Source organism: Triplophysa rosa, linkage group LG6 (genome assembly GCF_024868665.1).
Source record: "Triplophysa rosa linkage group LG6, Trosa_1v2, whole genome shotgun sequence".
Classification (NCBI taxonomy): Eukaryota; Metazoa; Chordata; class Actinopteri; order Cypriniformes; family Nemacheilidae; genus Triplophysa; species Triplophysa rosa.
The window spans coordinates 6,694,024-6,715,308 of record NC_079895.1 but is presented as its reverse complement, the minus strand read 5'-3'; the positions used below and the strand labels follow the sequence as shown (position 1 = coordinate 6,715,308).

Sequence of the window (21,285 nt, the reverse complement as noted above, 5' to 3'; positions counted from 1 at the left end):
GACTATATTTGGAACAACATTTTTTATTTACTTATTTCTGCAGTATGTGGTGTGTACAGTATTCTGCAAAAGTCTTTGTTAAAAGTCAAATGTTTTTAAGATCTTTAAAACTCTATATACTGTATCTTAGTTGGTTACCCATAATTCTCTGCACTCTTTCTTTAAAGACCAAACTAAGGTTTCAAAGCAGGAATAATTTTGAAATTAAAAAATAAATGCATTTAATTGACAGCGGCAAAACATTTATAGAGATACTTTAATATAAAATGTGTGTACTGTGTATTACTGCAATACACAAGTAAAGTAATTGACTTCTCTTTGTTTCTCATATTTAGCTGGCTTTGTTGGGAATAGATCTACTATCTGCCTTAGTGACAAGATTACAGGACCGATTTCGGCCCCAAGTTGGTACAGGTATGATTACTTTTGCTAAATTCTAACAATTCTAATCATTTTCCATTTTCTCATTTTCTTCTAAATATTCTGTCTTATTGTTCTGTGTCTCTAGTTTTGCCCAGTTTGATCGATCGTTTAGGTGATGCCAAAGATCAAGTCAGAGACCAAGATCAAACCCTGCTGCTAAAGATCATGGAGCAGGCAGCTTCTCCTCAGGTATTTGTCCTGTTGAATCTGTCTGTATTTAAACTAAAGTTGTTCACTGACAACTTGAGTTTGTATCAGCCAATAAAATTCCGATGTGCTTTCCAGAGGTGAAGCCATTATGGCTTCAAAGTCACATCTCTCTGTTGAGCATAACGTGGACAGTGTTTATATTTGTTTTTATTTTATAATTATGTCCTTTAGAAACACAGATCATTATTGATGTGTATAATACAGTAAATTCATCACAGCCTGATAGAACAATATTCCCTATGTGAGGTTTGAAGTTATCCTTTGGGGTGTTTTAAACAGCGATTTCATTTAGTTAATGAATAGATCCTTTAGCTCCATGAAAAGATCTCTTAATAAGATTAGATATCATTCAATTGTTCTGATGGTGTGTTGCCTGTGGTTTGTCGTTGCAGTACATATGGGACAGAATGCTGGGGGGGTTCAAACACAAAAACAACAGGACCAGAGAAGGTGTTTGTTTCTGTCTAATAGCAACTCTGAACATGTAAGTCCCTTCACCTTTTGTAAAATGTAAGTGTGGTTAAAAATTTGGCCTGTAATTGTGTTTTTCTCGAGATCCTAGTGCTTAAAGTGTTTTTGGATAAGCCTCTAAAGCCAGACTTGGCTATGATTGTAACCCCCCATGATGCATTAATGCCACTCCCCTACCCCCTCACCTCCTGTTTTTCAGATATGGCGCCCAAGGCTTAACCCTAAGTAAAATTGTACCACATATATGTAATTTGCTTGGAGACCCTACGAGTCAGGTACTCAGACTTTTGTTACTGTGAGATCATTTAAAGGCATGAACTGCATGACTTGGCTTTTATACTGAACAATGGCCTGGATGAATAATGGAAAATTACTGAATGCAAAGCTTTGGGGACCCCTGGTGGCGGTTTCTTATGTGGAGTGACTAGAACTATAACGAATGTACATCTGCGTTTGTAAATATAAGTTATAGTGGATACTAGCAAATATGATGAATAAACAAAGTTAACATTGTAATTTCATTAAATTTAAGTTTTAATAGGAAATCTACAGTATTGCGTTATACACCTTCTGTAGGATGTGCATGTTATATAAAAATCTAAATACAAGAGCAGCAAGTCTTTGGTTTAAAAGAAAATAGTTATATTATATATGTGAGTTATGAAGTACATTGTTATGTAAGACTTTAAAGTGAGTGGAATGTTTTCTTGTTCCCAGGTTCGAGATGCGGCTATGAACTGCCTCGTGGAAATATATAGACATGTAGGAGAGAGGGTTAGGATTGACCTTAGCAAAAAAGGACTGCCGCAATCACGGTAAGAACGTTTTTTAACTGTTCTTTCTCTTGTTTCCTATTAAACCGACCTTATGGACGTGTTTATGATCCAGCCTTTATTTGTAACATAATTATTCTTGTTTGCTAAAGAGAGGAAAGTCTTCGGACGTACAGGTCATCAAATTTCGGTCTCCAGACCATAATCAGGCTCTGCCCTCTTAACGTGAGGCAAATTTGGTCTAACGTTATGAGCTCATATCGCACAGTCTGTGACATGCAGCGTAAACCTCCTCACAGCCAGCATTCAGAACATTGTGGCTTTTATAATGTTTCGGATATTTTCGCTCTTTAGGGTTGAATGTGCAAAGAAAGTCTCCACCCTTACTACACCACAGTGGGGTTATGGCAGTGGCTTTGGATAGCTCGATGTGTTTTTCTGAACCGACTCTAGTTAACTGTGTAGAATAAGAAGAAAGGCCAGCATTTGCTTGTGGTCTGAATTTGGTTGTAACATCTGTTAGGCGCCCCTCCTCCTTTAATGGAACATGGGGATGTCTTGAGGGAACGTTCAAGCATCTGTTTCTCTGATCCTCTCAGTGGCTTGAGTCTTAAGTCTTTGAGGGCAGGCTCAATTAGAAAATGCCTGCGGGAAATGACATCGGTTTCAACCCAGTTTAGTCACTTCACTGTAAAAATTTGAGGATTCTTGAGGTATCGATAGTCTTTAGGTTTCCTGCAGGAAGTAAGAGGAGATTTCTCAGTGAACTGATTGGTGGTTCTCCAGAGTGTGAAGAAACTCATTGCTCGCTGACCAAGACCATCAATCTGTCCCGGCCATCGACTAGTTCTCAGAGACTCAGAAGGGCCATTAACGCCCATAACGGGACTGTTAAATGCGACCATCCACAGCCAATCACTGCATGTGACTATTAATGAAGTTGAATTTATGATTGAAAATAAACTAGGAAGGATGTATTTCTGAGCTTTTCTCACTTTCTCTGGATAGAGGAAATCAATAAAAGTCTTAATGTGGGGAGGGTGAGGGTGAATAGAATTGAGACATGACTGGAATTGAACCTGCATTACAGTACCTGCTTGAGCATCGTTGCTCAACATTATATGCTAAATACTTAGCCATAGCTCTGTTTTTGAATTTAAGAGACTTTTCAGCCCAATTTAAATGGAAGAATTCAAAAGAAGTAGAAATCTAACTAAACAGACACTTTCACTTTACTTCAATAGGCATCCCATCTCATTTGCAATTCAAAATTTGGGTGCGGTGCAAAGTGATGATGATCCTGTAGGATTAAATGTTTTGTATTTTAGTGGGTGTCACTATGGAGGTCCTTAATTCATATTGAAAGCTGAGTCCTCCTGAGGCTCGACTTGCTTGTTCAATCCTAATTGGAAATGCTTTGAAAAATGTTGCTTTTGTTGACATTATGGCAATATATTTGACATGACATTTGCCATCAGAAAACTTAAGAGTGAATATGCTGTGAATATTTTACAGTATATGCTAAAATGATATTTTTCCATACTGCAAGTCAAAGAAGTGGCGGTCCGCCCAGGAGGTAGAATTTGCTTGTAGAATCTCTGAACATGCAGATGAATCGGCTTTGATGCTCAGAGCACTGCAGAACTGCATCTGACTCGCACAGATAATCTCTTGAAAAGGATGAGGGATTTTTAGGGGGTTTTACCGGAAAAAGGCTGCTTCTGGTCTGTAAAAGCTCAGTGGAAGCAGTTTCGGGGTGCTGCACTCTGATTCACATTTGCTCCTAGTTGGATTTAAGGAATTTGATCGCGAATAATTAGATATTAATATTAGATTTCTTAAAGTGATACTTCACCCCCATTGACTACCATAGTAGGAAAAAAACAATGGTAGTCAAAAGGGCCCCAGAACTGTTTGCTGTCCTACATTCTTCAAAATGACTTCTTTTGTGTTCAACAGAAAAAAAAGATAAAGTAGTTTTCCTACTATGGGAGTCAATGGGGGGCAGAATCTGTCTGGTTATAAGCATTCTTTCAAATATCTTTCTCTGTGTTCTTCAGAACAAATACATTTATACAGATTTGGAACTCGAAGGTGAGTAAATGATGACAGAATTTTCATTTTTGGGTGAAGTATCACTTTAATACAGCTTGGGTATATCTATGCTATTTTTTATGTCCTGTGTTTAATGTTTTATTGTGTGTAATTGTAATTGTCTTATAGTATGTTGTAAAGCACTTTGGTCAACTTCGGTTGTTTTTAAACCGTGCTATATAAATAAAGGTGTATTGTATTTAAGGCCTAAATAGTATTCTATCGTTTCAATAAGGGTCAAGACAAGAGTTTTTTTATTATTGTTTTTAAATAGCTGATGTTCACTTATGAAGTTGAAGGTTTACAACTGTGAATATTTTGTAATGAGCTGATTTACTGATCAGTTTTACATTTAACATTTTTACATAGTAAAGCAACATCTTTTTTCTCCCTTTTCATTTATTAATTTATCTTAAACAACAGATAGTCTGCTTTCATTTTCATTAACGTGAGAAGGATGTAGTTGGATTATTTGCAGCTTCAATCACAAATGTGCAGCTCTGTGAGATAGGTCATGATGTCACTATGTTCATACAGTAGCTGTGACAGGTGCCAGAAAATAGTAGAAAGTAGAATGGTCAGGAGCATGCTTATACAGGTATTTTCATTTCGTAGAGTTTTACCCTGTTTTCTGATCATTTTCCTGTTATTTTTACAACACCTGTTTCTGTGGATTGTGTTGTATACATTGCGGCTCATGGTGGAAAAGCGACATGCCTGAGCAAATTTCCAAGAGTTACTGGTTACTGTTTTTCTCTTACTTGGGCAATCTTTAACTTTTGCTAGTTCATCTAAAGCCACATTCAGTTGTTTTAATTAACCCTGCTCTCTATGGTGTTTTTTTTTATCTCAATACAGGTTAAATGTCATTTTCAGCAGATTTGATGAAGTCCAAAGATCTGGGAACATGATCCTCTCATCTGGTTCAGGTAGGAGAATTATATAATTCCATATTGATCACCCGCTGTTATGAATATTAAGATAATGTACCCCCCCATGTCCGGGTGAATTTGTAATTGTATTGACTTTATTAGTTGCGGTAGGATAGACCAAATACAGGATCCCCAGGGATGGGATGTGGAATACAGTAGCAGTTCAGGAAGTATAGAGGCTGATATGAAGCATGTTTGTTTGAAAAACAGGAGGGAGGGCTGAATTATAATTCTGCTCTCCCTTGCGGCCCATTGCACATAATATTGCAGGATTTAGACTCATTTTGCATGTCAGTGGGTGGTTGAAATCCAGCATCTGCCCACGTTTGTTGTTATTTCACTAAATTTGAAACTTCTGTTTTGTTGTTTTTTTGGTCTCTTGAACTCTTTCACCGTTGTCTTTGTAAATCTGGTAGAACTTTGTCTCTGTTTATTTAAACATATTGAACATTAGTCTTAGGATCAGTTTCATGTCAGTATTAAATCTGAAAAAGACAGATGTACATGTTTGTTAAAGTTTTTACCATTGACGCAGCATTTTAATGCAACATAGTTGTGCATTTGTGCAAAATTGTGTATTTTTTTCTCTACTTCAATAATTGCTGTCCTTGCAGAAATATTAATAGCATTACATTACAGGATATTTCTGTCAATTTCACTGCTTGTATTTAGTGTAAATCTATCGCACGAGGACCAGCCTATCCGGAGTGTCTTTCCTGTGCCAAGATGTTAGTTGGGTATAAAAAAGCTTTTTTCAATCCATCGAAGATGGACTCCATTGGTGAGCTCTTTGTGACATGCAGGAGAAAAATTAGCAAGCAAACAGATGCACAGATCAACATATGTACATTTGTGAAGGGGAAATTCTTTCTAGATGCTTTATTCGAAAGAGTTGGGTGGCTTTTGTCTAGGGTGCAGTCACAAGACCAAAGCAGCAGGAAGGGAAAGGGAGGGAGAGGCGGAGATACGAGTGAGAGCGAGTGTGTGTAAAAAAACAGAGCTTTGTTGTGTATGCAGTCTCTCCATGTGAATTGAAGAGACGCTTGCTCTATGACAACTGGAGAAGGTAAGCAGTGGAATGGCACTTTTAATGACAGGGACAGATGAAGGTAACGTTGGGTGCTAGTTGTGTTAAACCTGCAGCTGCTGTTGTGCACGGTGGACAACATGTTTATCTGTCTGTTGTTGTTTTGGAGATAACGTGTGCACTGTTTTGAGATGAAAATGTTTTTTTCATCACTGGTTTTCTGGTGTGTTTGGTTGGCATGTTCTTTAAAAGGCAAAGCGGTTGATGTTATGTAACTTTGGAAGAATAAAATATCTATTCATTCACGTTTGTCAGTGGATTAATATCTGTGCAATATACTTGCGAATAAAATATTCTAAAAATGCATTGTTGTATTTCAGGAGCCAATTGTTTGCTTTCGTTTCACATGGCTTCACTGAATTGTATTAGAAATGTGCATGTTGTTCCTTTTGACTGCTTGCGTTCTCCACAGATAAATAAAGAACTGGGGGTGGCGAAAGAATTGGGGAGAGAGAGTGAGTTTGTCGTATTTTTGAATTGTTGTTTTACGTAGGCAAGCATCAGACAGATGTCTATGGCTGTTGCATCACGTATCACGTCTTTTTTCATGAGTGTTGGGTTTTTAAGGTCGGTCAGTACCTGCAATATCTGCTTTAAAAAATGCCAAAGTCATTATTTGACTATTGATTAACACCGTTTATCTTGTCCAGGTGACCCAGGTGATGTCATGCAAGAAAGAAGTGGCACATTTGAATAAAAAACATGATGTGATGCACACAATACAACCAGAAATATGTAGGCCTATTAAGAAAGCAAATTCGGTTAATTTTAATTCATAGTGATGCAAGTGTGTGAGGATTTGAATTACTGATCAGAACTTAATCTTTCAAATTTTCCCCTTCAGCCTTTAATCGTAATTTGCCGTAATATCGTTTTACTAGGGCTGGATGAAAATCTTGATTAATTGAAACGATTATTTTGTTTTTGTTTATTTATTTATTTTTCTATGTTTTTTTGCACATTTTTGGACCAAAAGTCCTGTGATCACTTAACGGGAGCAGATGAGGAAGAATATGTCTCGTATCAACTGTACCTGTCTTTCATGTATATTACATAAACACAGAATATTTGATTTCAGTCTGAATCGGGTCATTTAGAAGTAGATATTTTAAGCCTTCTTTAGATATACATTTCGTGTTTGTATGATAAATATTTGCAGAGTTTTGGATCAGTTTAGTGTTGCGTTTCAGAAATATGTGCACGGAGTGGAGACAGAGGCGGCTGATAACGTGCCCTGTTTATTTTCTTTATTTTACAAAATCACAACGTTTTGTTGTTATTGTGAGTGTACACATGTAAAGGGTAGACCACTTACAGTTTCTAATAATGTCTTGCATATATGTGTAGACCCAGAAATAACAGAGTATTTTAAGTCTCTTTTGCTCTGATAAGAAAAAAGAGAGGTAGCGGCACCCGTCGACATGGATGTTAAAGGGAAAGTAATCAAAATAACCGACATGGGAAAATTACATCGGTTAGAGGTTCTGAATGCTGGTTTCTATTACTTTTCGATTAATCGTCCAGCCCTACGTTTTGCCACTTTAGTGTAGTAGCCCTGCCTTCTTGTATTAAGACACACTGCAGCAAGAGATTAGAGAGTTGGAGAAGTAAAAAGGCAGGAGTTCAGGTCTTAATACTCGGGAAGACATTATACTTTAAATAGTTCATACAACCAAAGAATGTGCAAATGTCATCTGTGCCTTTCACTTGATATTGGACTCACAGTTAGCAACACAGCTTTGCATGAAATTATGGCTGAGGCCATGGTGACAGAACAAGAGTTCACGTTCCACAGCACTATTATGTAAACATGTCGCCAGGGTTTTGAGCTCTTGGCCTGACATTCCAAAGTCACTCAGACATGTTATGCTGTGTCATCTCAGTCCAGTCAGCAGCTACAGGAAGTTGTCATGTGACACAGCGGCAAGCGATGTGAACAAAATTATAGGGAGGGCTTTTGGAGAGTAGGTTTTAGTTTCTTATTTGTGGGTAAACAAATTATATTGCTTTAGGATTACGAAGTGCCATATCTTAGTGTACAATATGTACACCAATTAATAACTTAATTTGTAAAGTATGTTCTTTTATTAGGTTAAAGCAAAATGCTAATGGCACACGTTAGTTTGACCTATTACGCCAATTTTGTTTGCCAAATATGTGTATGTACACCAATGTGTATGTTTTTTACATCAAAATAAATGTCATCAGCCTTTTGTTGCATATGTAAACACACTCAAAGTCTGCCCACAGTCACGTGTGAAAGTTGGAGAAGCACTTTTGCAGAAATCGTTCAAAGCTTTGCAAATCACGCAAAAAAGATTAACACTCCTAGCTGAAACTACGCATCTCTGAAACTCTACATGAAGCATTAGGGTCAGGGAGATTAAGATCTGTGCCAAGGTTGTGTCACCTTGCAAGGACACTGTGAAAGTTTAAGTAAGGAAAGTAAATGGCCTCATTTGAGCACCGCCCTGCTAAATAAATAAGTTGGAATCAATATCGTCTGTCGTCTTCTTGGCACACGCAGTGTGGGTTCTTTCTCAGCTCTGTGAAGAAATGTTATTGAGTGAGACTGATGTACTATTTTGATTCTTTCGGGGAAATGATTTGATGAGATGCATGGCTGTATCTATACACAATATAGTGCAGTCATATTAGATGCTCAGAGGCATATTGACAATAGCTGAAGAACACTAACACACTTAAAGGAATACAAATGAGAATTCCCTCATTATTTGCTATACTTTAAAGGTGCCATAGAATGGAAACTGTATTTACCTAGGCATAGATGAATAATAAGAGGTCTGTACATGGAAATGACATATCGTGAGCCTCAAACACTATTGTTTCCTCCTTGTGTAAGTCGTGTGCATGCAAAAGACCACTGAAAAAGAGGCCAATCCCCACAGTCGGGATGTACGCCCCCAACATTGTATATACCCGCCCGTGTTCTAGCCCAGCCGGATGTTCACAGCCGAATCACCGGAAGTTCTACAGGTATTGTGAGCAGTGTTGGGGGTAACGCGTTACAAGTAACGTGCGTTACGTAATCAGAGTACTTTTTAAGTAACGCGTAATGTAACGCAGTTACTTTATAAATGTACATATCAATACTCGAGTTACTTTGTTTTTCAAATAACTCGAGTTACTTTTCAGTCTAATCATTGATTTATATGAACATTTTTTAAACTGCAGAAGTGAAATTCTGAATTAAAAGTAGTGTAGACATGATCGCTCATGCTTGCGCAGAAACAGTCGCTAGTCAGACATAAGCAGTGTTGCCATGTCTACAGTGCTGCAGTGTTCCGGCTTCGTTTTTGTTACGCAAATCTGGCAACCCTTGACACAGCGATGGGAGGCCAGAGCTCAGATGCGGAGCTATAGTGTGGCCGCACTCGCCACCATGGACAAAATGCCTGCAAATTCCGGTCATGCTCAATAGACAACAAATTAGCGCGAGTCGCAACAGCAATCAATTGTCCTGCAAATGCTGATCATGTTTGGAAGATAACTTTCAGATCGCGAAATTAGCGCAAGTCATGACACGCAACAGCAATCGATGGTCTCATGCCTCGTGAATGTAAACATAAGCTGTGTTCGACTGTTTGTGGCGCTGCACGCACAGACAGATCTGCAGATTTAAATGGGCGTGGTCACTGTCAGAAGAAGGGTTGGGGAGTGGGCGGAGCACGGGAGAAAGAGAGGAAACAACTGTCATCTGTTAGTCTCCTCACCAAATACCAGCAACAACATAATATGTTAAATGTCATTTTCCCCTGAAAATAATATTATATAATATTAGTAATATATTATATGTTAGATTAATCATAATTTCGTATAACACTATCAAGTTGTTTTGGCTCAACGAAGTGCACAGCAGTGCAAAGAGGATCTGTCATATCGCTTATATATTGCTTTTTTAAATTAAAAAAAAAAACCCACCCATATTTGCCGGCCAAAAATCTTCATTTTCCCACACAGTGTTATACGACTGGAAACTACTCTGCCGTCCCAAAAGCTCACCGGCGCCGTCTTGTGCAACTAGCCGTGCTGTCAAAACACAAATATGGAGAGTGACACCGAAGTTAGCAGTGTCAACAGTAGACAGAGCTCTGATGAGGTGGAGGACTACTGGTCAGGAAATATTTGAAATGTGTTTTAAAGAAAATAAAGGTGTGTTATAGGCTATATAGGATTGTTAAATGCATTACAGTGTTAAACACTAAAGAACAGCAAAGTCTGGAAAAGCATGAGCATCAGTTAGGTGAGGAAAAGTAACGCAAAAGTACTTTCAGTTACTTTCCACAAAAAGTACCCAAGTACCGTATTTAGTTACTTTTTTATAGAGTAACTCAATATTGTAACTTGTTACTTTTAAAAGTAACTTTCCCCAACACTGATTGTGAGTAGGGTTGGGCGATGTCTACCAAATTGGCATCGGACGATGTCTACAGTGAAACCTCACGATGGATGATGACATCGTTGTCTTCTTTAAACAAGCCTCGACATTATGAAGTGAAGCGCGTCTAGGCGCGAGCTGCGCAGAGACACGTCTTCTTTATACAGCGCGAGCTGGGCAGTTATCAAGTCAGGCGTGTCATCTGTACAGTGAAAGCTTCTCAGTTATAAACTCATGCGCTTCTTCTTTATACAACGCAAGCTGCGCAGACACGCATCTTCTTTATACTGTTATAAAGTCTGGCGGGTCTGTGCAAGCTGAGCATCTTCTTTAAACAGCGCGAGCTGCACGGTTATAAAGTCTGACGCTTCTGATCTGTATCATGCAAGTTTATATGCCCCTTAAGCATTGTTTATATTTGTTTACAATGAAATTTGAAACACAGAGCAGCGAGAGTCACGTGACGAAAGTGAAAGGGACAGTTTTTCTAACCTGGGACAATATTAAGCAGGCTTTGCTCAGCGTTTTGATACTGACTTAAGAAGGAGGCAATTCTGACTATATTGCCATTAGAACCCCTGCCGCAAGCAGGAAGCAGTCTTATTCACTTCTTCCATTTCACACCTGACAGTAGCGATCTGTTTGCTGTGTGAGCTGATGGCATGAGCCGACGCAGCGAAACAGCCAATCAGAGCAGAGCTCAACATTAATATTCATAACCCTTCCAAATAAGGTAATAACAGACCTTTTCATTCTAGGGACAAATCCTGGGGTTGTAAATGGAAATGTAAAACTGTTTCTGGATCATTTTGGCACTTAATAAAGCCACATACCTTCTATGTAGATATCAGAGAACAATTTAAGATATTGTATCATATTCTTTGGCACCTTTAAGCCATTCCAAATCCATATGACAAAGTAAATGAGGAGCCATGTCACCATGCAAATAAGTACAATAAGTAAAAACAGTCAATACTATGTGAGCGCACATCCTGAAAACACTTTCGTGAAAGCAATGTGGAATAAAATTAAACGGCAGACAAACTATAATTGGTTCTTTAAACCTATTACAAATGTTCTTAAGCCACACAGTGTTATTTAAAGGGATAGTTCAACCAAAAATGATCATTATTTACTTAACCTCGAGTTTCAAACCTGTTTACATTTCTTTGTTCTGTTAAACGCAAAAGAGGATATTTTGAAGAATGTGGGAAACCACATTCTATTTGGTTACAAATGAAGAGTTTGGTTCCAAAATGAGATAACACCGTTTACATTTTTTTTTCAAAAATCATGTTTTTTAATATGTTACCATGTTTTTATTGTTTTATTCTGTTAGTTAGCTGTATTTTTTTAGTTATTATGGCTTAAATCGAAACAAACCAACTGCAGTTTGATTGATATTAATCGGAATGCACATAAAAAACTAAGCCCCATAAAAAAAGATTTTTGAAAAATGTTAAGTTAGTTTTTTGGAACCAAACTCTTCAAATATTCTGAATAAGTTTATTCAGCATAACAATTTCATTTATGCAGGTTTGAAACAACTTGAGGGCGAGTAAATAATGACCATTATCTCTTTAAGAGCTAGGTCCTCAAAATAACAGAAAATGACTTTGATATATAACTATATACTATAACTATATATAAAGAAAGGAAATTGTTCACATTTAAAAATATGCGAGGCAAGTAAATATCAACAAATAATGTAATAATTTTATAATTTGGTGAACTGTTATTCCAACATTCATGTAGTACCTTCTGCGATCTTCAGGTAAAAAACACTAGTGTTGTTTTTAAAGCGAGAAGTATGGTCCGTCCATCCGCGTCCACGCGCCGTCCGCATGACGCAGTTTTCGTCATCAGAAGGAACGTGCCGCGTACAACAGCGCATGCTCGAAAAAGTGCACTAGTCCAGTAGGGGTCAATACACACACAGAAAGTGTGCAGTGTGCCGTTGTCAAAGAAGAATGATACAAAACCAACACGCTGAAACCAAGAACAGTAAGCTTGGAAGCATATCCTTCTCGATACTGTTTGGTTGTTGTTCTTGTTGTCTTGCTGTTTGCTCGGATTGTTTGCAATGGCGAAAACACTCAATCATCAATTTGCAGTGGGTCTGTAAATGACGTGACTCAGCGCTGCCCTCTGACGGTCTGGTAGAGCACACATACTCATTTGTATTGCGCATGTGTTGAACTCGGACGTCCACGCTTAATCCGTGATGAGTATGCGCAGGAAGCTGTGCGGACGCGTTTGTGCGCGAGACGAACACGGACGCGGAAAGTCAAGTATGACCGGGCCTTAAAGTCGGGGTGTCCGATTTCTCTTAGCCGTTGTTGATGTTCAAATCACCAAAACAAACACAACCCACCCCCATCTTTCGCTTTCGTCAGCGCTCGGCTCGGCTAATGTCCGTCCTGTGCACTGTGCACCTTACTGCTGATTGGCTACAAGGTTGTTTTGGTACTCGGCCCGACTCGGTTGTCTAAAGCGTAATTCGGAAATCGGTTACCCCGCCTTTAAGTAGCACATGAGAACAAAAACAATTGAGATGAGACATTTCTGCTCTGAGGGAGCGATCGCTATTTAAACAGTGATCTAAGATCTTGCTGTTAGATTGATTTTCACAGCAGTCAGCCAAATAATTGAGCATTTTGTTACCAATGCAGCTGTCTGTGCGAATCAGTGAGGCTTACTTATGTTGTGTCTCAAGTCAAAGCAAACTGTTATTATAAGGCAAATTGAGAGATTAAATTGCTTCTTGAGCTTGATCCACAGCTAATACTTTGATATTAACACAAGAGGATTGTGAATGAGCCTCTTGTATAGTTTTTGTCTATGACTGTAAGTGGCCCACATGCTGTCTTTTGAAAGATGGCCTTTGTAAACGGATTAAAGTTGTATGCCATTGGTCTGGTCTGCTGTTTTCCCTACCGCCCACCAATGATAGCGGTTGTGTATGTCAGCAGTCGGCATACTCCACAGAAGACATTTCATCTTATTTAATTCAATTGGACCGTCACAGTTTTTCGTGGCAACAAAGGTTCTTCAAAATCTCTTATTAGAGAGTTAGTCATTGCTCAGCTGAGGGCAGACATCCATGCCTGAGACTGGTTCTGATCATTTTTATTGCCTTTCTGCTGACTCTATATGACTCTTTCCTCTGTGGAACACAAAAGAGAATATTAAGAAATTTCTTGGGGGTTTTGTGTCTATGCAATGGAAGTCAATGGTGTTGTTGGGTGACCAGCATTCTTCAAAATATCTTCTTTTGTGTTCTGCAGAAGGAAGTCATACAGGTTTGCAATGACATGAGTGTAAGTAAATGATGTAAGAATTTTCATTTTTGGGTAAATTATCCCTTTAAATACTTTCTACCATCTGAGCACAACAACATTGGCTCGACCAATAGTGTGAATTCGAGGTGGGGCTATAAGTTTATCCAGCCAATGGTAAAAGAGTGCTTTGTGAGCCTAGTGGCTCTTTGGGAACTGTAATGTGAAAAGAAGTATGTGCTAATTTTGTAAGTGAGGATATTTTAGGATTTTTATTCTATTCAAAATGACAAAATCCTAAAGGGATTAGGATAAGGAAGAAAATCTAAAAACTATATTAAAAATATTTGAGTGTGATAAGGACTGTAGCACTATTTTTGTACAGTGTTTGGGTATTAGCCATTTTAAATGTAAATGCGGTGATAAAGAAATATAAAGGCAAAAATGTCATGATGGTGACAGCCCTAGCACAGCAGAATAGACATCCTGTAGCTTTTTCCTTTTCAGAAAGACTGGACTGCCATCCCCTTCCTCCCAGAATGCTGGAATGTTCAAACTTTCGCTCTTTTGAGTTTGACTTCAATTTATCGAGGCCTCCCATAGTAGATAAATCAATTATTTTTCACCCAAAGGGACAGCATTCTTCCAAATATCTTTTTCAGTGTTCATCAGAACAAAGACATTTATAAAGATTTGGAACAACTTGAGGGTGAGTAGTTAAAAAAAGACAGGATTTTTAATTTTGGGTGTCCCTTTAAATGTGTTTTGAAATCCTTTGAACTACACATTTTCACAGCCATGTTTGAACACTAGCCAAAAAAGGTCTTTGCCTTGGAAGTCTGAATGAAGTTTGCTCCAGTCTTTAGTATATTAAGTGGTCTAGCCACATTGTAAAACATACCTATATTGATATAAGTCATCGTGAGCATTTCCCTGTTCTCTCAGATAGATTGTTCCTCATGCGCTCTTCCAGTCAAGATTAATCTGCTTGACATTTGTGTCACCAGTTGATTAAATATGTGTTTGATTCTCTGGGTCAGTGTGCTCCATGCTGAGTTTGGCCCTTACACCATGTCCTAACCAAACATGGCGTGATAAGAATTCTCCAAGAGGAAATTTGTCTGTCCACACTAAATGCGGAAAAGAGATCAATCACAAATACAGCCAATCGGAAGAGTTTTTGTATTTGCGGCACCCTCTCACAGTCGTCTTGCAGCTGAAGAATACAAAGATACATAGAGGGCTCCCTTGCTTTCTCATGACTTTCAAGTTATGTTGCCAACCACAATTAAAAATCAAAGAAGAGAAAGAAGTATTCTGATGACTTCTGTGTTGCTGCACTGGACTGTATAATCTTTAGGCTTTGTTTGTAGAACTTGAGTTTTTTAAATGTCTTTCGTGTTGTTTTTAAGTCTGATTCTTCATTTCTATATTCAGCATTTCTTAATCTATGTTTGATTATTAATATTCATGTTGCATGTTGTGTATTATAAAATGGTCAGTTCTGGTCCTTGATTCTGATTGGCTGAGCGGAGTTCTAAGCTGTTATAAAATACCCCAATATATAACGGCTGACCGCACCACATAGCCTAAATATCATTTTATTTACTTTATTTTATGAAACCTTGCTAAGCATATGGAATAACCGTTTTATAAAAGCAATAAGCCCCGCGAAGCAGTGGGTTACAGTGCATTTTATAACAGCTACGGGGTTTTAGGCACTCCGCTTCGCGTCGTGCCACAACGCCCTTAGCTGTTATAAAATGCACTGTAACCCACTGCTTCTTGGGGCTTATTGCTTTATTGCCATCATGGCTGGTTTGTAATAATAATCTTACTGACATGGAAAATATAGCTTTTATTGCATGCAGCAGGATCGCTACTGGTTAGGACATTGGTCATCGGTTAGTGACCATTTGATATGTAAACATAACTAAATATTGTAAAGTCTTTTGTCAGTCCTGTTTCTTTTTCCTTTTCGTCTTATCTAATTTTAAACAAGAATCTGGACATCTGACAAAACTTGGCCAATGTTGAAACCGCATAAAATCTGATTTTGTCAGTAGCGTGCTGTTTTGGAACAGATTAATGATGTCCACGACTGACCTGTTTTCTCAAATGAGAGCACATCTGTATCATTGTTCCTTGTGTCCTCTGCAGATAAGAACTTTGATGACGAGGACTCTGTGGACGGGGGCAGGTCCTCCTCTTCCTTAACGAAGGGCTTCTCCAACAGCAGAAGAGTAGGCAGCATGGGCTCAATGAGACGACCCAGTTCTGCCTCTGGATCCAGGGCTGCGGGTAAGACCCAGTTACATTACTACAGCATAGCCTAAACTACAACTAAGCAACTAAAGCCAAACGCAGCTCATCAGAGTAAACATTTTAGATGTTCATAAATGCTGCATCAAATGGTTGCAAGCAACTTATGAAACCATAAGTGATCCTAAGGCCGTGTTCACACTTGACTCCTTTTTTTGAAGCTGCTAGCGTCTGTTTCACATTATAATCCTAGGGAGTAAACCGTGTTTTCAAAAAAGTCCTGAGCGCTTTTTTAAACGCCATTGTCTTTTTCTGCAGCTCAGAGCGTCTATTGAGGTTGAAAAAAGTTAAACTTTTCTGAAAAAATACACCCTACGTCAAGGACCTTTTTCACAGCTAACCAATGACAGAGACCTGTCATTTCCATAACAACCTGCGAGGAATGTGATTGTTCGAGAAGGCTCGAGCTCGAAAAAATAAAATGCCGGCCGAAACGCCCGTTGGGGCATAGTTTTGTATAAATGTAAGTTTAATTTTCACTTTCAATAACTTCATATTATTATTGAAGTTTTTGAATATGTGATTGGTTATTGCAAAGACGCTCTCTGTTTATAATTCAAATAGACTTCTGTTACGCTGCCTATGAAGCCTGTCTCTCTAAGCTGCCTTCGTGCACAATGCTATCTTTGAACATTGCCGGCTGCTATTTGTAACCACAACGCTGCCTGCAAGTGTTTTTTTTTCTTCTAAAAAAGCGCCATTGTCAACTTTTTCTTGTCCAAAAAGAAGTCAAGTGTGAACACGGCCTAAGAAGGTAGTGGAAATGAATGGGGCTAATATTGGAAGGCAGGGAGACGTTGAAAGAAATTGCACTGTGAGTGAAATATTATTTTGTGATTATGGTTCTTCAGCGAAGGATGGAGTTAGTGCCGGGGCCGTAGATGAGGAGGATTTCATCAAAGCTTTTGAAGATGTTCCTGCAGTGCAGGTAATGAGCACCTGAGGTTCAATGCCACAAGTAACACCAAACAATCACCTTAGAATTATATTATCTGTCTATCTTGCATTTTAAACACACATACTGTTATTGTGTTCTCCATGTTCAGATATATTCCAGTAAGGAGTTAGAAGATTCATTGAATAAAATTCGTGAAGTTCTGTCAGATGACAAGCAAGACTGGGAGCACAGAGTCACTGCTGTAAGTTATTGCTGCTCACTTTATATTGCTGCTCAGAAACTTTTTGAAGAATGTGTTTTCAAAGAGGCACTGAAAAATTGTTGCATCATGTATTCAGCTGAAGAAGGTGCGATCGTTACTTATGGCTGGTGCAATCGAACATGAGGGTTTCCTTCAACATCTCCGGCTTTTAGAAGGTGCCCTCAAGCTCTCGGCTAAAGATCTTCGGTCCCAAGTGGTTCGAGAGGCCTGCATCACGCTAGGGTAAGAAGCCATTCTTCTCTACCTTCTTTGCCACTATTTGTCACTTAAATCTAGTGATTCAGCATCCTGTGTTTAGTTTAGTCTGTCACATCTTTTCAATTCTCAATCAATGAGTGCGACAGACCATACCAAGAACAAGATGTTACTTCATAGCTTTGTTGTCCACTTTCAAAACTAAATCCGCTAGCGGGATCTTTAGATGTTCATTCAAAAAGACACACTTCAAACAGCAGTGTAATACACTCTTAAAAAAAGGTGCTTCAAAAGGTTCTTTGATGACATAGAAGAACCTTTTGGTTCCATAAAGAACCTTTAACATCTGAAGAACCTTTCTGTTTCACAAAAAGTTCTTTGTGGCGAAGAAAGGTTCTTCAGATGATAAAAAAGTAAAGATGCTGGAAAGAGATGGTTCTTTAAAGCAGTGGTTCTCAAACTGGGGGCCGGGGCCCCAAAATGGTTCCAGGGGGTCACAGATTTGATGAAATATAGATATTTATGAATGAAATATATAATATAGGGGGCCTTACAACAAAAAGGTTTGAGAACCACTGCTTTAAAGAACCTTTGTTTGAATGGTTCTTTGTGGAACCAAAAATAGTTCTGTTATGGCATCGTTGTGAAGAACCTTTTAAGCACCTTTATTTTTTAAGTGTAACTCACAAATGCAAACACTCCATCATAGACACTCATAGTTCTCATCTTCAAAACCAGTGATTTTAAAACGGTAAATGAAGTTGTGATGCGAATCGCCGTGATTGAGAACGTCCCAGCGGAGGTCTTTAATTATTCTCGGCTTTAATGTGTTTCTAATGGAGTGGAACGGAGCTGCCTGGACCGTGCAGGACAGCTCCTCTGGTAAAGTGCAGCCTCATGATGGATGTCTAAACAAACTCCATAGCTTAATGTCACACAAACATGATACATTTCCATCTAGAAGTCAACCCATCCTTTTTCCCGTCTCGCCATGCGTCTTGTTGATCGGTGGGTTTTGTCCTCTCGCAGGCATCTGTCCTCACTGCTGGGGAATAAGTTTGACCATGGGGCTGAAAGCATCATGCCCACGCTGCTCAACCTGGTGCCCAACAGCACCAAAATCATGGCCACGTCCGGAGTGGCAGCCATCCGCTTCATTCTCAGAGTGAGTTCTGATGACATTGTTTTTTAATAAATGTCATTTTTCTATTATGAGTCTACTTTGCAGGTAAATAAAACGTATGCCTCAATCTTTATCTTTTTTTATTGATAGCCAACATGTAAGTAAGCCAAATTTTTGTCAACTTTTTTGTCTACTATCTTTAATGTAACCTCCTAAGTGACTGAATTGTATTCCTGTACATAAGCAGAAAGTTTGTGTTGCTAGTTCTTGTAGAAATAATTTTGCTTTATTTGGTCTCTTTCAGCACACACACTTCCCGCGCCTTATCCCCATTATCACCAGCAACTGCACTTCCAAATCCGTCGCTGTTCGAAGGTAAAGTAGCCTTTTCTAAATGATCTAAAAACATGAAAAGTTGAAACTAGAAGCACCAAACAGAATTGTCAAAAGGCGAATCTATTTTCAAATCTGCTTTTCAATAGGAAAACCATATTGTCCCGCCCCCTGACTCATGTCATTGGTTGTGCTTTGATGACCTAGTATGATCGATTATAATTCTGTTTGATGTCACAAATGGCACATAAATTGCAACGTTTGAGCTATTTTTATACAGAAAATAAACTAAAAAGAAATGTTCTGCTTGTCACCCTCCATCAGACGATGTTACGAGTTTTTAGACGTGTTACTGCAGGACTGGCAGACACACACTCTTGAGAGGTGAGTACAGACAGTGAAAAATCACTGAGGCTATAATGGGAACAAAGATGCAGTTATTGGTTTTTGTAAAAATCCTTCATGCCCAAGATGTGTCACTTAATACTTGGTACTGTATGTATTTATTCCTCGCGTGGCCAACCCCCCCTCCCGTTTTTGTGACATTTAACTGGTGAAAACGTGTGTTACTTATCAAAGCTCGGCTGAATGGGCAGCTGATGATTTTTTTCGCGGGTTGAATTGATGAGCCAAGGATGTGTGGCAACCATGCGTCCCGGCCGTTTCCATGGCAATAGAGCCAAGAGCTCTTTTATAAGGAGAGCCGGGCTCCTCTTCTCCTTTCTTTCCCACTGTGCCGCCTTTAGAGAACTGGGAAAAGGGTCTGGCGCCAGGTTCAGAAAGTTTCAAAGGGGTCTGAGTGTATTCACTGTTGCTTCTGAAGACTGATTATAAGAAACTCGACATGTTTCCCTACTACCCCAGACATGTGGCGGTTCTCACCGAGACCATCAAGAAGGGGATCCATGATGCTGACTCAGAGGCCAGATCTGTGGCCAGAAAGTAAGTCTCTTTTACATTTATAGTTGTTTTATTTGTTTAATGCCTGATCATTTTCTATTGATTTAGAGTGTTTTTATTGTTCAATCTACAGGGCTCTGTTCTTTGTTGCATGTCCTTTGTAGCGTTGCTATGATTATTTCTTTTACTAATAAGAGTTGTATGTCTTCTGTAGGTGTTACTGGGGTTTCCATGGTCATTATAGTCGGGAGGCAGAGCTTCTGTTTCAGGCGTTGGAGTCGACATATCAGAAGGCCCTTCAGTCTCACCTGAAGAGCTCAGACAGCATAGTGTCTCTCCCACAGTCTGACCGCTCCTCCTCCAGTTCTCAAGAGAGTCTCAAGTGAGACATACACGTTTTCACTTACATTTGATATCACAGATGCTTCATTTCTATATACACCTGTATAACTATAATATTAGATGCAACATTATTGTGATTGTGTAGAGTGCAAATGCAGGACCAATAAAATGCAGTGGAGTTTAGTGAGGGTCATGTGATGATTTTTATCACGTACTATCAAAAACGTAGTTTATATAAATATAGCTTATTTATGTTTTGTCATGTTGAAATTGATTTGCTATCTGTGGCTATAGGAGCATGTGCACAGATTGATGGTTCAGTTTTTAGGCATGACAAGTCTTCTCTGCATATGTAGCAGTGAGCTCATCTCATATTAGACTGCATCATTGTTAAATTCTCTTTCTCTGTTGTTCAGAGCGAGTAAGATCATTTTGCATTAACACTAGGGTGATGACTGATAGCTCTAATGATCACAACCTGTGTCCAGTTTCTGTACACAAAAGCACCAAACAGTGCTGTCGTGGTTACAAAAACGCAAAGGTCTGGCTAGTACAGTGTTAAGCATGTTTGATGTTGGTGTGAGAAGTTGGTGGCACTGAGGTGTTGTGATATAAAAGTAAATATTTGTATGATTATTTTAGATTAGTTAAAATATGTTTACAATGAGGTTGTATTTGTTAACATGAGTAAATGCATTAGCTAAGATGAGCTAACAAAGAGCAATTTAGCATTGAATAATCTTTGTTAATGTTTGGTAATGCCAATTGAATTGATTTGAACTAATGACAACGTTTGTTTTTTAAAATGTATTTGTAAATGCAAAAGTTCCCATGAACTAAAATTATTAATTGAAGAAGTATTGTGTATTGTTATTTTCATATTAGCTACTACATTAACTAATGTTAATACACTGAACCTTATTGTAAAGTGTCACCTGTGTGGATATTAATTTCACCTCCGTTTTAAAATAAGGCAGCATAAATATTGTGATGATTCTTATGTGCTTTTAATTTGACCATTTTTGACAAGTGTTTCAAATGCTGTCAGTGGACTAATTTTATGATTCCTTCTTTGTTTTGCAACTCATAAGCATAAAGCATTAGAATGGAGATGTTTTAATAACATCCAGAATTAAAATCAGAAATTGAGTTACAGTTGCCAAATTCAATGCTTTGAATATCTTAAGATTTCCTAATATCCTAAAACAAGAAATTTGCTTCTTGTTTTCAACATGCGCTTGGC

The 21,285-nt window shown here is 38.5% G+C and overlaps 1 protein-coding gene across 1 annotated transcript in view; it reads left to right on the top strand.

Annotated features, from left to right (window-relative positions):
• The window catches only part of clasp1a (cytoplasmic linker associated protein 1a), a 61,218-nt gene that overhangs the window by 16,719 nt on the left and 23,214 nt on the right, over positions 1-21,285 (top strand). The window contains exons 3-17 of the mRNA XM_057335441.1: positions 336-414; positions 509-612; positions 1,026-1,117; positions 1,304-1,379; positions 1,822-1,919; positions 4,830-4,900; positions 15,828-15,968; positions 16,841-16,917; positions 17,036-17,128; positions 17,226-17,371; positions 18,374-18,509; positions 18,772-18,842; positions 19,125-19,184; positions 19,665-19,742; positions 19,915-20,082. Of these exons, the coding sequence (XP_057191424.1) occupies positions 336-414; positions 509-612; positions 1,026-1,117; positions 1,304-1,379; positions 1,822-1,919; positions 4,830-4,900; positions 15,828-15,968; positions 16,841-16,917; positions 17,036-17,128; positions 17,226-17,371; positions 18,374-18,509; positions 18,772-18,842; positions 19,125-19,184; positions 19,665-19,742; positions 19,915-20,082 (1,490 nt within the window). The remainder of the gene's footprint in view (positions 1-335; positions 415-508; positions 613-1,025; positions 1,118-1,303; positions 1,380-1,821; positions 1,920-4,829; positions 4,901-15,827; positions 15,969-16,840; positions 16,918-17,035; positions 17,129-17,225; positions 17,372-18,373; positions 18,510-18,771; positions 18,843-19,124; positions 19,185-19,664; positions 19,743-19,914; positions 20,083-21,285) is intronic.